The sequence below is a fragment of the Delphinus delphis genome, chromosome 4 (genome assembly GCF_949987515.2).
Source record: "Delphinus delphis chromosome 4, mDelDel1.2, whole genome shotgun sequence".
In the NCBI taxonomy this organism is placed as follows: Eukaryota; Metazoa; Chordata; class Mammalia; order Artiodactyla; family Delphinidae; genus Delphinus; species Delphinus delphis.
In genome coordinates this window covers 13129897-13147079 of record NC_082686.1, presented here as the reverse complement: position 1 = coordinate 13147079, position 17183 = coordinate 13129897, and the positions used below count along the sequence as shown (strand labels likewise).

The following is a 17183-nucleotide window of genomic DNA, read 5'->3' as shown; positions in this document are numbered from 1 at the left end:
AGGAATTATGGTTCTGAAAGGTGCTGTCCTCTCTCTCTTTTTTTTTTTTTGCGGTACGAGGGCCTCTCACTGTTGTGGCCCCTCCCGTTGCGGAGCACAGGCTCCGGACGTGCAGGCTCAGCGGCCATGGCTCACGGGCCCAGCCGCTCCGCGGCATGTGGGATCTTCCCGGACTGGGGCACGCACCCGTGTCTCCTGCATCGGCAGGCGGACTCTCAACCACTGCGCCACCAGGGAAGCCCCACAGATTCTTTTTTACTCAAGGTGTTATGACATCTATAGTCATTTTGGTGAACTTTGATTGTTTGTGTTTTGCATGTAACCATATATCTGGATATCACTCTGTATCAGTTCATTGTTGGTTTTTATAGCAATGTGCTACTTCCTTGTGTGGACATGCTATAATTTATTCAAACAATTTCTTACATATGGACATTTAGGTTGTTTTGAATATGCTGCGTTACAAATTATGCTGTAATAAATAACCATCACAGTTTTTTTTGTATTGCTAGAGGTAATTGAGGGTAGTACCCAGAAGTGCTATTTCTAGGTCAAAGGGTAAATACTCTGTAATTTTCTTAGCTATTGCTCAATTCCCCTCAGCAGAGGTTGGACCATTTTGTGGTGCCCACTTCCAGCCTCGCCACAGAGTGGTTTGTCAAGATATTGAGTTTCTGCTCTTCTGATGAATGACAGGTGCATCGTCACTTAGGTGTGTCTCACCGTGTGCAGAGAGGTTGCATCCTTCCACCACTTCCAGTAAGTGGCTCCTAAGACCTTATTTTAGAGAAATGGCTTCCATTTGGGCTCCAGGTGCTTATTCTTTGGCCTCAGCCCCTCTCTCCTCCCTGTCTAGACAGATGAGGTCTGTCAGACTGTAGGAATGGGATCGTCACTAATATCACCATCGTCGTCAAACGTGCCCAAACGTGAGAGGGCACTCAGTCCACCGGCACCAAGGGGGCACATTTCCGTGCAGCTGGACAACTCGCACAGCCCTCCCTCTCACTCCTGTCTCAGCCTCCACAGCAACCTCCCCCAGAGGGTACAGAGAACCCTCCCTGCTGAGTGCTGAGGCAAAGCGGCCCGGAGAGACGAAGCAGCTCACCTAGCCAGTGAGAGGAGAGTCCAGTCCAGAGACCATGAGCATAGAGTCCTAGTCAGTGCCTGCAAAGTCAGGGAACTGTCCCCAAGACTACTCTCACTTCTGACACCAGAGGCCAGCTCAGGGTCCCTACAACCACCGCCAAGTTCAGTGACTCACTAGAAGGACCCTCAGAACTTGCTGAAAGCTGTTATACTCACAGTTACGCTTTATTATAGCAAAAAGATACAGACGAAAACCGGCCAAGAGAAGAGATAAATAGGGCGCAGTCAGGAGAGGTTCCTACTCCGCGTCCGGGTAAACAAATGTAACTGATCAGGACACTATGGGGCCTGCCGGGGACAGACCCCTCCCCGCACGTCCTCTGCTTTAGCTCCTCTCTGAAGCGCCTAGATAACAGTATCAGATGCACATTTCCTGAGCTGTTTTACAGATGCTAAAACCACCACTAAATGGAGAAAGCGAACTATATGATGACCATGAGCACATAGCCCCTGGACCTACTGGAGCCTAATGACTGATAATGTTACCACCACTCACCATCAACCAATCAGAGAACAGTGCATGAGCTGATCACTCACCCTGGGACTCCCCTCCCTCACTTTGCCTTTAAAAACACCTCCCTGAGTGCAAGTGTTTTGAGCATTAGCCGCACTGGACTCTTCGTCTGGTGCCTTACAATAAACGCTGCACTTTTCTTCACCACAATCTGGTGTCAGTAGATTGGCTTTACCGCCAGCCCGTGGGCAAGTGGACCTACATTTGGTTCCACAACACAAAGGCACTCTTATCAGGCAGGAGAGCCTAAGGGCTTAGAGATCACCTCTGGGGAGCTGAGGGCAAAGAGCAGATCTCTCTTTGGGCAAGGGTAAATCTTTATTACACAATGCCCTTTCCTTGTGATACATTCATACAAGGGAGGGTACCTGCTCATGACCTTGGAGGAAGAGTCCAGCCTCTGCGCCCACGTAACTGGCATGAAGAAGAATCCCACTTGGCTAAACAGCAGGACTGGGAAACGGACAGCAACAGCCAGTCTGCAAGAAAAGTACAGTAGACTGGTTATTGAGAATTCACAACCAGTGTTTTTCTCCACTCATCAAAAATGGAAGAAAAACGTCAGTTTGACCCCACTGGGCTGTTGCGTCAGGCCCAGCTGGCCTCAATATCATTTCTGACTTCATTGCATCCAGAACCCATAGGTGGTGCCAATTTTCAGCTTGGGCAACACATAATTTTAAAAAGAAAAAAAAAAAGGGGGGAATCTGAAAGATTAGCAAACCTCTTTCTTCCATCGAATTACATTTCCCAGTTGAGGTAATGTTACAATGAAGATTGCCTTGCAATTTGTACAAAAGGGGTAAGTTCACAGCTTTATTCACTGTGGGACTGTTGTTGACACTTGCAAAAATCTTCCACCTCCAAATCAGACAAAGGTCAATTGAGAGGAGGCCGCCAAGCCTTACTATTTAGGGATGGGGGAGGGGAGAGGAAAGGGAGCAGGGGATTGGGGGTGGCGTGGCGAGGGGGGCTGGGAGGGAGGAGAAAAAACTTTTTGGTTCACCTCACAGGCTTTCTCCACACACTGGGCTATCCTGAAGGAGGAGGACAGAGTTTTGTTTTCTCTCGAGGTCCTCCAGCCCACCCAGTGTCCTTCTCAGGATTTCCATGCTCCTCCAGCCTTCCTTGGATAGGATGCCAGGGCCACAGACAGATGTTTTCTTTCTTTTTTCCTTTTTTTTTTTTTTTTTTTGGGTTATGCCTTGTGGCTTACAGGATCTCAGCTCCCTGATCAGGGACTGAACCCAGGCCACGGCAGTGAAAGCCCGGAATTCTAACCACTAGGCCATCAGGGAACTCCCTCAATTACATGCTTGGTCTGGGGCTTCAGCTGACACTCCCAGACGGGGGTCTGTTACAGTCTTCCAAATCTGGAGGTCTGTGGATTCATCCCAGACACCTGATCTGTTCAACCATCAGTTTCATGGCTGACTCTTTCTCTGTGTCTTCAGTGTGAATATGACTCAGTCAAAATATGACTTCCCATCACATGGGCCATTCTGGTCGCCCTGAAAGGGATTTCCCAGCATCTTGGGCTTCCACAACTCCAGTTAGATACTTTCCTTCTTTCTCCAGTTTTAAGCATCTGGGAATCTCAGCCAGGCCTAAAATCAGAGGTCCTCATCTATCACCTCAATTAATGAACAATAAATATTATATACCCGGCTGGTTTCTATGTAAAATGTTTCTAGCACCAATTCCATTCCATTGTGCGAGGGGAGGGTGTTGGTGGCAGTAGGGAGGGTGGTTCCCAACACTATCCAACAAGTCTCCAGACACCAGCTCAGTGTCCCACAATTCAACTCTATTCTGACACTGCCTACTCAGAGATGGCATCGTATCCCACAGGTTAAGGGCTCAGTCTCACACGCCTACCCCCTTCCCCAGCTTCGGAAGCCAGGCATAAGGCCAGCTGATCACCTGTGCTTCTGACCAACCAGCTACAGAGTCGATTGGAGGTTCCAACAAGACCCCTCCTTGAGTTTGATTAATTTACTAGAGTAGCTCACAGAACTCAGAGAAATATTTAATTCACTAGATTACTGGTGTATTATAAAAGGATATGAACAGCCAGATGGAAGAGATTCGTAAGGCAAGGTATGGGGAAGGGGCGTGGAGTCTCCATGCCCTCTCCAGGCATACCATTCTCCCCCCATCTCCAAGTGTTCACCAGCTCAGAAGCTCTCCAAACCCTATCTTTTGGGGGTTTTCCGGAAGCTTCATTTAATAGGCATCATTGATTAAGTCATTGGCCATTGGTGGCTGACTCGACCTCCAGCCCCTCTCCCCTCCCTGGGGGTGAGGGGGTGGGACCAAAAGGTTCAGCCTCTAATCACGTGGTCAGTTCTTCTGGCAACCAACTCCCACCCTTAGGGGGATCCAAAAGTCATCTCATTAACATAAAAAAGAACATTCATCCTTCTAGTCACTTAGGAAATTGCAAGGATTTTAGGAGCTCTGTGTCAGAAATGGACGAGGACCAAGTATATATTTAATTACATTACCATACCATGACCCAAATATCCTTTTTTTTTTTTTTTTTTGCGGTACGCGGGCCTCTCACTGTTGTAGCCTCTCCCATTGCGGAGCACAGGCTCCGGACGCGCAGGCTCAGAGGCCATGGCTCACGGGCCCAGTCGCTCCGCAGCATATGGGATCCTCCCGGACCGGGGCACGAACCCATGTCCCCTGCATCGGCAGGCAGACTCTCAACCACTGTGCCACCAGGGAAGCCCCAAATATCCTTTCTTTAGGAAAATGCAGAATTGGGGATCATAAGTATCCCGCATTTTGTTTTGACATCAATTGATTTAATCATCAAATACCTACTGAGGGTTTACCCTGTGCCCAGCGCTATGCTGGCACTGGAGGCTTAATGATGAGCAGGGTAGGCGAGGTCAAAGTTGAAGAAAGGCACCGCTGTGAGATGGCTTTCAGTTATTTTTCATTCTGAAGGGAAAAACTCTCTGAGACCTGAAAACTCTACCTCTGTCTTGTCAAAAAATAAACTGAGGTGTATTAAATGTTTTAAGAGTTTGAGCAAAAGTTAATTTGATTCGGGCAGCATCCAATCTAGGAAGTGGAAAGGAGCTCTGAGGAGCTGTACAAAATGAAAGACTTTTATAGGTAGAAGGGAGCAGAAACAAGGACGTTATACTAGGCAAAAATGCCAGGTGGTTACAGCAGGTTACTTTCCTTTCGAGTTTGTCAGGCAGATTACCTAACTAGTGCTAGGAGTCAGGCGATTCTAGGAATCAGGTGATTCCTGATTGACCAGTTAAAGATTCCATTTCTAGGAGAGCAGAAACTGTAATTAAGTTGTCTTGGTTTGGTGACATGGGGCTTAACATAAGCGACTCCATTTGGGGCCTGTTGTCTTGTTTTTAACCGTCTCAACCAGAGGTGAATCTTACATCTTATAAAATTTATCTTAGTAGTATTTTTAATAGTTAAGCATTTTAAAAATATATAATAAAATATTTTTGAAAAAAGATTACCCAGTACCCTAGCATGGTAAATTCAAATGGCCCAGAAGGGATCACAGGTAAGTCAACCGCTCCTTCCCCCAGAACTGGTAGAAGTTTAGGCTTCAGGCCTGCAGGGGGACCTCCTAGCCAGCTCTCCTTTCTCCTCAGGCCTATTCTAGATCCTTGGACCCGAGGGCTCTGGCATGCTGGGCAGAGGGGGGGTGGCGGCAGGGGTGAGACAAGTCCCCAGTCCCCAAGAAAGGCCTTGGGTTCACATATCCAACCAGCTGTTTGGGGTAGGGATGGAAGTTACTCATTCTCAAATGCTTATGGATGCCAGACACTGATCCAGACATTTAGCTGGGATACATCACCTTCTTGCAGGTGAAGAGCTGGTAAGGGGTGGCTGGATGAGTGCCTGGTGTGAGAACCAGGGCAAAAAACCTTCCCCCACCCCACTATTCTTAACTGCATACTAAACAGCTTCCTGTTGGCAGGGGGGCAGTGCAAGTCTTTTCTTCCTTAGTCACCTGCAATGCAAGGGATTTGTAGCCACCACTGATGCCTCTGCATGAACAAAGGATCCCTGAAGGATGTTATACTCTACTTTTCTTCAACAAAAACTGACCTTGCAACACAGGAATCCCAGTGAACTACCGATTTTTCATCTTTAAGCAGTGCTGTACGCTGCCAGTTCTAGACAAGGAGCCATTTCTGATTTCTAGAAGACTTCTTGCAGCCAGTGGGTTGGAGACGAGGCCTGGCTGTAAAGGACTGAGAGTAGAATTCAGTTACAGGGCCTGCTGTCCTGGGGTTGCCTCTTGTGTTGGAAATTTCCTGCTGTGAAATGATGTTAAAAACAACCGCTCTTCACTCTTCACTGTTCCTTCCTTCCCTCCTTCCATTTATTTTTAATTGCGGTAAAATATATACAACATAAATTTTACATTTTTAAATTTAAATTTTTAAATTGTGGTAAAATACACATAACATAAAATTTACCATCTCAGCCATTTTTAAGTGTACAGTTCAGTGGCATCAGGTACATTCACATTATTGTGTATCCACCACCACCATCCATCTCCAGAACTCTTGCCATCTCACAAAACTGAGACTGTGTACCCATTAAACAACTTCCCATTCCCTCCTTCTTCCAGTCCCTGGCAACTACTACTCTACTTTCTGTGTCTATGAGTTTGACTATCTAGATACTTCACATAAGTGAAATCAAGCCGTATTTGTCCTTTTGTGTCTCACTCAAAAGCATAGCGTAGGGCTTCCCTGGTGGCGCAGTGGTTGAGAGTCCGCCTGCCGATGCAGGGGACACGGGTTCGTGCCCCGGTCCGGGAAGATCCCACATGCCGTGGAGCGGCTGGGCCCGTGAGCCATGGCCGCTGAGCCTGCGCGTCCGGAGCCTGTGCTCGGCAACGGTAGAGGCCACAACAGTGAGAGGCCCACGTACAGCAAAAAAAAAAAAAAAAAAAAAAAGGATAGCGTAATGTCCTCAAGGTTCACCTGTTGTAGCCTGTGTCAGAATTTCTTTCCTTTTTAGGCTGAATAATATTCTGTTGTATTGATAGACCACATTTTGTTTATCTATTGATCTGTCCATGGACATCTGGGTTGTGCCCACATCTTGCCTCTTGTGAATTATGCTACTATGAACCTGGGTGTACAGATACCTGATCATGTCCTGTTTTCAGTTCTTTTGGATGTGTACCCAGAAGTGGAGTTACCCTCCTCACTTTTCTTAATTACAAACTAAATGACTCTGTGCTGGGAAGAGAAACTCAGGATGAACGTGCAGTCTGTTGGATGTTTACCACCAGTTTGATAACCCAGCCGAAGGCTTCTCATTTAAAAAAAAGAGAAAAAGGGATTTCACCTTCTCACAGTTTTGTATAAACTCCCACCCACTGACACACTTTCAAACATACCTCATTTCTGATATAACTGTCCTCCCTCTCTCCCTCTCTCTTGCCAGAAATTACAACCACCACGGATACCATACTCTTATGAGGTACTTTGCCTACTCACGTCAGAGCTGTATCATAGAAAATTAGCCCTGAAAAGCAAATACTCCTTCACTGTAGGTATGGACTTTCACACAATCTCTTGTCTTAGATTTACGTAAAAGATCAAGCTCCATTTAAGAGAAAGAACAAAGAAAAGATGGTGACCAAAAGTGCCTGAAGTGGATTAAACAAAAAATAGATCAGCTGCTCAAGAGGGAACTAGCAATTCACAGACTTAGAAAGTCAATAAACACAAGGAAGTGTGCTCATTTGCATGAATAATCAAATAAATGGCAATTTAAAATGAGATCTTATTTTTACCTCTCAGACTGGCAGATAAAGAGACCGGTATTACGGAAGTTTGATTAGGCTGTACGGAAACAAACACTGAGGGTGGGGATGGAAATAACTGCAACCTTTTTGAAACACAATTTGGCCAAAAAAACCCCTATGGCTCAGCATTTACGCTTTTAGGAATCTGTATTTCAGAGGCATTTCACAAATCCATAAGAATACCCGTACAAGTCCATAAGAAAACATGCAGCCTCTGTTCTAATAGCAAATAACTGAAAACTTCCACGTGTCCATCCAAAGATAAGTTCGAGTCCTAACAATTAGCACCTGTGAATGTGACCTTATTTGGAAATAGGATCTTTCTAGATATAATTAGTTAAGATGAGGTCATACTGGATTAGGGTGGACCCTAAACCAATGTCTGGTGTCCTTATAAGAAGAGGAGAGGACACACACACATACACACAGGGAAGAAGGCCATGTGCCCATGGAGGCAGAGATTGGAGTGATATAGCCACAAGCCAAGGAATGCCTGGAGCTTCCAGAAGCTGGAGGAGGCAAGGAAGACATCTTCCTTAGAGCCTCTGGAGGGATCAGAACTCTGTTGACACCCTGATTTTGGACATCTGTCCTCCAGAACTGTGGGAGAATACATTTCTGTTATTTTAACCTATCCAGTTAGTTATAATTTGTTATGGCAGCCCTAGGAAAGCAATACAGTAGGGGATGGCTCAGTAATGATACATACACGTGACTAGGGATGGGTGTGAGACCCTCAACCTATTCCTTATTATGCTTTGGATTTTTTTTTTTTTTTGCAGTACGTGGGCATCTCACTGTTGTGGCCTTTCCCGTTGCGGAGCACAGGCTCCGGACGCGCAGGCTCAGCGGCCATGGCTCACGGGCCCAGCTGCTCCACAGCATGTGGGATCTTCCCGGACCGGGGCACGAACCCGTGTCCCCTGCATTGGCAGGCAGACTCTCAACCACTGCGCCACCAGGGAAGCCCTATGCTTTGGATTTTGAACTATGTGAATATAGTTCCTTTCATAAAAATAAAATTTAAACAATTAATAAAATATCATTCTACTTCTTTCCCTATAACCTAGTTGTTTGGGTTTTATTTATTGCACTTTAAAGTTACAGTAATGGAGGACAATTATATTGAGTTTTTTCATAACATTTTGAATTGGAAAGATCTAAGAGATTGCCTAGTGTGGTAGGCAGAATAACGGCTCCCAAAGATGTCCACATCCTAATCTCCAGAACCTGTGAATATATTAGGTTATACGGCAAAGAGGAATTAAGTTCACAGATGGAATTTAGGTTGCTAATCATCTGACCTTAAAATAAAGAGGTGGGACTTCCCTGGTGGCGCAGTGGTTGAGAATGTGCCTGCCAATGCAGGGGACACGGGTTCAAGCCCTGGTCCGGGAAGATCCCACATGCCGCGGAGCAACTTACCCCGTGCGCCACAACTACAGAGCCTGCGCTCTAGAGCCCGCGAGCCACAACTACTGAGCCCGTGAGCCACAACTACGCGAGCCACAACTACTGAGCCTGTGAGCCACAACTACTGAAGACCGCACGCCTAGAGCCTTTGCTCTGCAACAAGAGAAGCCATTGCAATGAGAAGCCTGTGCACCGCAACAAAGAGTAGCCCCTGCTCGCCACAACTAGAGAAAGACTGCGCGCAGCAATGAAGACCCAACACAGACAAAAATAAATAAATAAACAAATAAATTTATTTATTTATTTTAAAAAATAAAATAAAAAAATAAAGAGATAATTCTGGCTGAGCTGGGTCAATGTAATCACAAGGATCCTTACAAGTGGGAGAAGGAGGCACAAAAGTCAGCGTCAGAGTGATGTAATGTGAGAAAGACTCAATTGGCCATTGCTGACTCTGGCCTTGAAGATGGAGGGAATGGCCATGAGCCAAGGAATGCAGGCAGCCTCTAGATACTGGAGAAGGCAAAGAAATGGATTCACCACAAGACACTCCAGAAGGGAACAAGGATCTGCTAATACCATGGTTTTAGCCCAGGGAGACCCCCATCTGACTTCTGACCTCCAGAAACACAAGAAAATAAATCTGTGTTGTTTTAAAACACTAAGTCTGTGGTAATGTGTTATAGCAGTAACAAGAAACTCATCCATCTTGTCAACCCCTCGTTCTGTAGAAGAAGAAACTGAGATACAAGAACACCAGAGAAAAGAATCAATACTCTACCCCAGATGTCCTGGTTAATAAGGGTGTTTTCACTATAAAATGTGTACACGAATAATTAGAGGATAAATTTCCTTTCACCTCGTACACATTTTGTCAAAATCAAACTTTCCTGGAACATTTAAAAAATGATTTGCTCTTTGAAAAATTCAGCACATTAACATTTCTGGAATATTTCTCATCTTCAAAGCAAAAATAAACAGTAGGGACATTCCACACTCACTCTCAAACCAACTTATTAAGAACCACTTTTTTAGGACTTGCCTATGGTTCGCCATAGTTTACCGTCCTGAATTGTAATTCCTCTGCTATTCCCAAATAAACTCATTTTCCTGTTGAAATAACTGGCTCTTAACAAAACCAAACCGAACAACTTTTCCTCCCAGCGGAACTGGTTTAACTTCCCTTCCTGGTAAAACTGGACTAAATTTCTCACTTCAAACCAATGCAGTTTTTATTCCAATGCAAATGAAGAGCTTTATGAGAAGAAAAACATACCATGCTGGTTCACACACAATGAATTGCATATGTAACAGGATTGCTATAAATTTAAATACCTGTTAATTGTCAAGAGTAATAAAAAGGTCACTTCTAGAATTAATGTGATTCTGAACCCTGTTATATAAGGCATTAAAAGGTTAACTCAAAGCACGTTTGTAAGAAAACTGGTAAGGGCAAAAACAGTCTTGATCAAGTGGCATATGAAAGAAAATTATTGTTATTTTGAGTAACAGAAAACCAAACATACCCTAGAGACCTTAGGTATTTAGTGTGTGTTTTGTTTGAATCCAGACACATGGGAGTCTTACAATGTTTAGTTACTTTAATCATGCTTAACATGTAAAATTAGAATAACCAAGTAAGAACAATGATGTCATTTTAGACTTTAAAACAAATTTCATGGTTTGGGTCAAAGAGTGCCGGCCTGGAATCTACCCTGGTTCGAGTCGGGGTTTTGCCATTTCTAGGCTGTGATCACCTCCCCAAAGTCTTAATTCTCAGTTTGTAAATTGGGGATATGCCTGGCCTCCTAACAGGCGCTTGTGAGCACAAAGTGGAATAGGAAGTGTGAAAGCAATTCATGGACTTGACTCTGCGCCTAGGACAGTCTTGTGTAGGAGGGCGGAGCTCGGAGTTGACAGGAGATGATAAGGCCTTGGGCACAGATACCCCTACAGTGTAAAACACTGGCCCCCTCTGGCAAAGAAAAAGTAGAGACCTATGACAATACAAGCAGTTTCTAGTTCAAGTTCATAATCCAGTCAGTTCTTTGCACTGGAAATTGCCCTGCTGCTGGTACTGGCCTGACCTTGCCAGTGACAAACGGGCACCTTAATCTACTGCCCTGAACTTTCTGTGGTTTCCTCCTCAGGATGACTTTCTCTCCTTCCTTTGTGTACCAGTTAGGATGCTTTAACAGGCAAGTGAAGAAAACCCTTCTCAAAGTGGCTTAATGAATCAAGGGGTGCGTTATCTTGCGGAAGAGATCCAGAGAGAGGATGGTTCCCGTTAGTTAACTAATGGGCTGGAAAATGCTATCTTTCAGCTTGACCATCCTCAGCTTGTTTTTACTCACATCATGTTTGCAGGATGGTTGCCCTAGGACATCCAGGAGAAAAAGCCAGACCAATTCTTTCTGTAAATCTTTTTTAAAGAAAGAACATTTCCCAGAAGCCTCCAAATGACTGCCCCCCACGTCTCATTGACCCGAATTGAGTGGGCGTCAGGCTTACCCTTCTACTCCTCACTGACATGCAGAATGGGGTGACCCTGGCAGGTTTAGACAACCAGCATTTTCTCCAGTCACACAGGTGAGGTTAGACACTGGAACAAAATCAGGGTTCTGCCAGTGTGGACTAAAGGGAACAGGACAGTTGGGCAGGCACTCAACAGTGCCTGCTGGAATTGGAAAATAATCTTTATAGTTCTGTCTACGGTAATGGCATAGAAGTTGAAAGGGAAGGTCCATTATTACCTTTCTTATCTTAGATATTGAAAAGACATCACAAACTGTGTCCAAAATGAATCTACTGATCTTTTCCAAAGAAAACCTGCTCCATCTACACTCTTCCCAACCATCCTAATTAATAACAACCTCATTCACTGAGTCAAAACCCTGGAATCAGCCTGGACTCCTCTCCTCTTGCACCCAATATTCTAACCATCAGCAAATCCTATTTGTGTTGCCTTCAAATTACATCCAACTTGGGACTTCCCTGGTGGTCCAGTGGTTAAGACTCCATGCTTCCACTGCAGGGGGTGCAGATTCAATCCCTGATTGAGGAACTAAGATCCCACATGCTGCGTGGCGTGGACCAAAAAAAAAAAAAAAATCCAACTTGGGGCCCAGGAAACAAAGTGTGGCAGGAAGTTGGGGGAGATGCTCTGCATAAAACCCAGCCATGCTCTGGTACCAGAGACGAGGGAGCACCCTTGGCCTAGAACGGGGTCCCCATGATGGGAAGCTGCAGGAGTGACACTTCTCCAGGTGGCTCTATGGACTACGGATGGGAACAAGAAGCCTGAGCAGAAGAGGAAGGACAAGGCCATATGGGGGCTGCAGCTGACATTCTGGTTTGTGGGCACTTGTGAGCTGCTACTTTGGGCATGCCCAGAAATAACTAAGGACACGGGGTGAGGAAGAAAAGGGCTAATTTCCAATAGAGCTGGTGAGGCTTGTGCCAGGAGGAAATGCAAACTGCCTTTATTTTGTGCCCACAGGCTAGTTAGGCGCTTTGGTGCTATAGGCGGTTAACTCCAAATGTATATACAGGAAGTCCCCTACATACGAACGAGTTCTCTTCCGAGAGCATGTTTCTAAGTCCAGTTTGTTCGTAAGTCCAACAAAGTTAGCCTAGGTACCCAACTAACACAATCGGCTATATAGTACTGTACTGTAATAGGTTTATAATACTTTTCACACAAATAATACATAAACACACACACACACACACACACACACACACACACACACACAAGAAAACATTTTTAATCTTACAGTACAGTACCTTGAAAAGTACAGCAGTACAGTACAACAGCTGGCATCCAGGGGCTGGCATCGAGTGAACAGGCAAGAAGAGCTACTGACTGGAGGAGGTAGAGGAGGTGGGAGATGGTAGAGCTGAAGGGTCGTCAGCAACAGGAGACGGAGGGCTGCAATTCTACTCACACCTGACGCTGATGGAACGCACGTTCGCCTCTTTGAAAGTTCGCAACTTGGTTCGTATGTAGAGGACTTACTGTAATGGGGATATGTTTTGAAAATATTAAACCACTGTGTTTTGTTTCCCTCTTAAATCACATTCCCTGGCAGTCTTCCATCTCCAAGTTTTTTTGTTTGTTTGTTTGTTTTTTGTTTTTTTTTTGCGGTACGCGGGCCTTTCACTGCTGTGGCCTCTCCCGTTGTGGAGCACAGGTTCCGGACGCGCAGGCTCAGTGGCCATGGCTCACAGGCTTAGTTGCTCCATGGCATGTGGGATCTTCCCGGACCAGGGCACGAACCCGTGTCCCCTGCATCTGCAGGCGGACTCTCAACCACTGGGCCACCAGGGAAGCCCTTCCATCTTCAACTTTGAGCCACCAACCTCTTTGTCCCAGGGAAGGAGAGCTTGTTTACTCCTAGAACAAGGAAGTAATTGCTTTGAGTTCCAAAGATGATTTTCTTGAGGCCGTAGCATGGGGTGAACAGGCATCTTGGTCTGCCTATGGCAGTCCGGACTACTCTTGTGGTCCTGGCATTATTATTATTATCAACCCATTTAAGCATCAAAGGTATCCCTGTCTGGACAATAAATTATAGTCATCCCCACCTTAGAAGATAATAGTTTGAAAATCTTTTGTTGAGAAGAAAGGATTTTCTAAGTCCCTTTAGCATCCATTAACAAACCAAGTATCAAGTTTTGCAAAAAGACAATAGGATTTTACTTGAGATCAGGGGTAGCAAGAAATCAGGGTAGAAGGTAGACCAGTGGTTCTTAAAGTGTGGTTAGCACCAGCAGCAGCAGCATCTCCTGGGAACGTGTTAGAAATGCACATTCAGGCCCCATCTCAGGCCCCATCTCAGACCTGCTGAATTAGAAACTCTGGGGATGGGGTTGAGTCATCTGTGCTTTAATAAGCCCTCCAAGGGGTTCTGATGCAGCGAAAGTTTGAGATCCTCTGAGGTGGAGAAAGTAAAACACTCTTCCTGCAACATTATGGGAAGGGAGGGAAAAAGAGGGAGCTGTAGAGCAAGCAAGTGGCGTGTGCCACTTGGGTCCTCACTTCCTCTCTCCCTGTGAGTGCTGAGGGCTGAGGTAGAAACACCCAGATGCAATGGAAGATCTTGACAACTTTAGGAATGCCAGTGGCATGCATACAACGGTGGGTGGAGGAGGAACAAAGTTTTAAGAGAGGGTCCATGTGGATACATTTCAACATGGTGCCAGGGCAGGGCAGTGGGGTGTAGAGGGAGCTGTCAGGATAGAAAAGTTGGAGAAGTAAAATGTGGCCTGTGTCTAGCACCTGACGTTCCTGTGGGCCCCCTTGTTGGGATACGAAAAGGCCGAGTTGACTGGGGACCAGCAGAAGACCGGGGGCCATGCAAAAGAAGTGGAGATTTGGTGACAAGATGGCAGTGGTCGGAACCACAGATGATAGTGGTGGGACGAGTCACGCCATAGCTGTCACCGGTCCAGAAGCAGAATGGACCAGCTGCTGTGCAGCAGAAACCAACGGGGATCCTGATGACAACACGTGGATAGGCAGTGCCCTCCTCTATTGCTGCCTGACTTCTGCCAACTAGATGCCCAGAGTCCATCCTGGGGTGCAACAGCAGGAAAGGGAGGAAACTCGGCAGTTACACATGAGAGAGAAAACTGTCCACTTCCACTACCTGAGGAGGGCCATCTGGAGAAGAACAGAGGGGCCTGGTAAAATCAACAACCTCCTGTGGAAAGTGTCTAGCATTCCTGATAAAATAATTGAGCAATTTTCTTGTAGACTCTGATGAGATTAAGAGCTCCCGTGGGCTGCTAGACTTACTGGCGTGTCTTGTTATGAATCACCCGAATTGTTGACCATCAGGCTGGTGTGAACAGAGAGTGTTTCACCCGACAGGCCTGTCTTGAAACTAATGTTAACAAAATGATCTAGTAACCTTTACTTCTACCAAAAGTTTCCACCAAAAGGAAATATCTGAACTGGTTTTATTGGATGCCTTGTTCCCCTGCAGCAAGTTTAAAATAAAATTTTATGTGTGCTGATATGAATTCATATCTGAGAAAGTTGTTTTCACATCTGAAGGAGATTGATTTAACCTAAAGCAGTGGGTTTCAAAGTGTGGTCCCTGGGCCAGCAGCATCAGCATTAGTATTACCTGAGAACTCATTAAAATTCAAATTCTCCAGCTACACCTCAGGTCTAATGAATCAGAAACATGGGGAGGAAGCAGACTTCCGGCTACGGCCAAGTGAAATGGTTAGCAAATCCTCTCCCCAGATAGCAACCGTAAAGCTAAAAAAAATTGACAAGAACAACATTTAAGTGCCCTGGAAATTGACCAAAGACGTACGACAATCTGAGAAGTGTTTATGTCTGAAAACTGCTGAACTTCGGATAAGAATAGTGGATATCCGAGGCATGCTTGCCAGTACTGCTTCCATCTCCTCCAGCCCAGTGGGTGTGGAGGTTCTGCCAGGGCTGGCCAGGCCGTGAGGACTGGCAGTTATGGTGCTGTGATTAAAGGGTCTCAATTGATCGGGTGTAGTGGGTGATGCTTACATCCAGAAGCATTGTTAATGGAAGTGATGACAGCCTTGCCTTTCAAGACATATTACAGAAAGTCCTTCAGACTGAAAGGAAGTGACATCAGATTGCAATTTGAACACATGGGAAGAAATGAAAAGCACTGGAAATGGTAAATATGTGGGTTAATATAAAAGACTCTATAAATATATTTTCCTTATTTCTTCTCCTGATTTCTTTAAAAGACATAAGATTGTGTAAAGCAATAATCATAACACTTTATTGTTGGGTTTATACTACATATAAATGTAATACATATAACTGTAATAATATAAAGGTGAGAGGAGAGAATGGAGGTATACTGGAGCCAAGTTTCTATATTTTACCAGAATTAAATTAGTATTAATCACAACTGGATTTTGGTAAGTTAAGATGTTGCAATCTATAGAGCAACCACTAATAAAATAAATTTTTAAATAGTAAGAAAATTAACAGAGGAATTTAAATGATATTCTAAAAAAAATTTTTAACACAAAAGAAGGCAGTAAAAGAGGAACAGAGAAACAAAGAAGATAAGAGACGTATAGGAAACAAACAGCAAAACGGCAAAAGTAAATCCAAACATATTATTAATTACATTAAATTTGAATGGTCTACAATCCAATCAAAGAGCAGGGATATTCATATTGGACAAAAAGGGTAAGAGTCAACTATGTACTGTCTGCAAGAGAACACCTTAGATTCAGAGACATAAATAGGTTGAAAGTAAAAAGATGGAAAAAGATATGCCATGAAAACAGTAACCATAAGAGAGTTGGAGTAGCTATATGGATATCAGCTAAAATAGATGTTAAGACAAAGAAATATTACTAAAGACAGAGATGTTCCAAAATGATAAAAGAGCCACTATATCAGGAAGGTATAACAATTATAAATATATACGCATCTACTACCAGAACCTCAAAAACATGAAAGAAAATGGAGAAAATTAAATGGAAATGTAGACACAAATAATAAATGTGGAGAGGGTGTGGAGAAAAGGGAACCCTCCTACACTGTTGGTGGGAATGTAAATTGATACAGCCACTATGGAGAACTGGCATGGAAGTTCCTTAAAAACCTAAAAGTAGAGTTACCATATGGTCCAGCAATCCCACTCCTGGGCATATATCCAGAGAAAACTCTAATTCGAAAAAGATACATGCATCCCAATGTACATAGCAGTACTATGTACAAGAGCCAAGACATGGAAGCAACCTAAATGCCCACTGACAGATGAATGGTAAAGAAGAGGTGGTATGTATACATACATAATGGAATACTACTCAGCCATAATAAATTGAAATAATGCCACTTGCAGCAACATGGATGGACCTAGATATTATCATACTAAGTGAAGTCAGACACAGAAAGACAAATATCATATGAATCACTTATATGTGGAATCTAAAAATTGATACAAATGAACTTATTTATAAAACAGAAACAGATTCACAGTCCTAGAAAACAAACTTATGGTTTTGCCACAGGGGAAAGGGCCAGGGTTGGGGGGGCAGGGATAAGTTAGGACTTTGGAATTAGCACATACAAACTACTATATATAAAACAGGTAAACAACGAGGTCCTACTGTACAGCACGGAGAACTGTATTTAATATCTTGTAATAAACTATAATGGAAAAGAATCTGAATCACTTTGCTGTACACCAGAAACACAACATTGTAAGTCAACTATACTTCAGTCATTAAAAAAAGGAAATGTAGACAACAAAATAATAGTAGTTGGAG

General features: G+C 44.4%; 1 protein-coding gene across 1 annotated transcript in view; it reads right to left on the bottom strand.

Annotated features, from left to right (window-relative positions):
* LOC132424273 (uncharacterized) overlaps positions 1-17183 on the bottom strand; it is a 91710-nt gene that overhangs the window by 66839 nt on the left and 7688 nt on the right. Inside the window, exons 3-4 of the mRNA XM_060010066.2 lie at positions 12681-12911; positions 2032-2142 (exon numbers count right to left, since the gene is read on the bottom strand). Coding sequence (XP_059866049.2) covers positions 2032-2142; positions 12681-12911 — 342 coding nt within the window. The remainder of the gene's footprint in view (positions 1-2031; positions 2143-12680; positions 12912-17183) is intronic.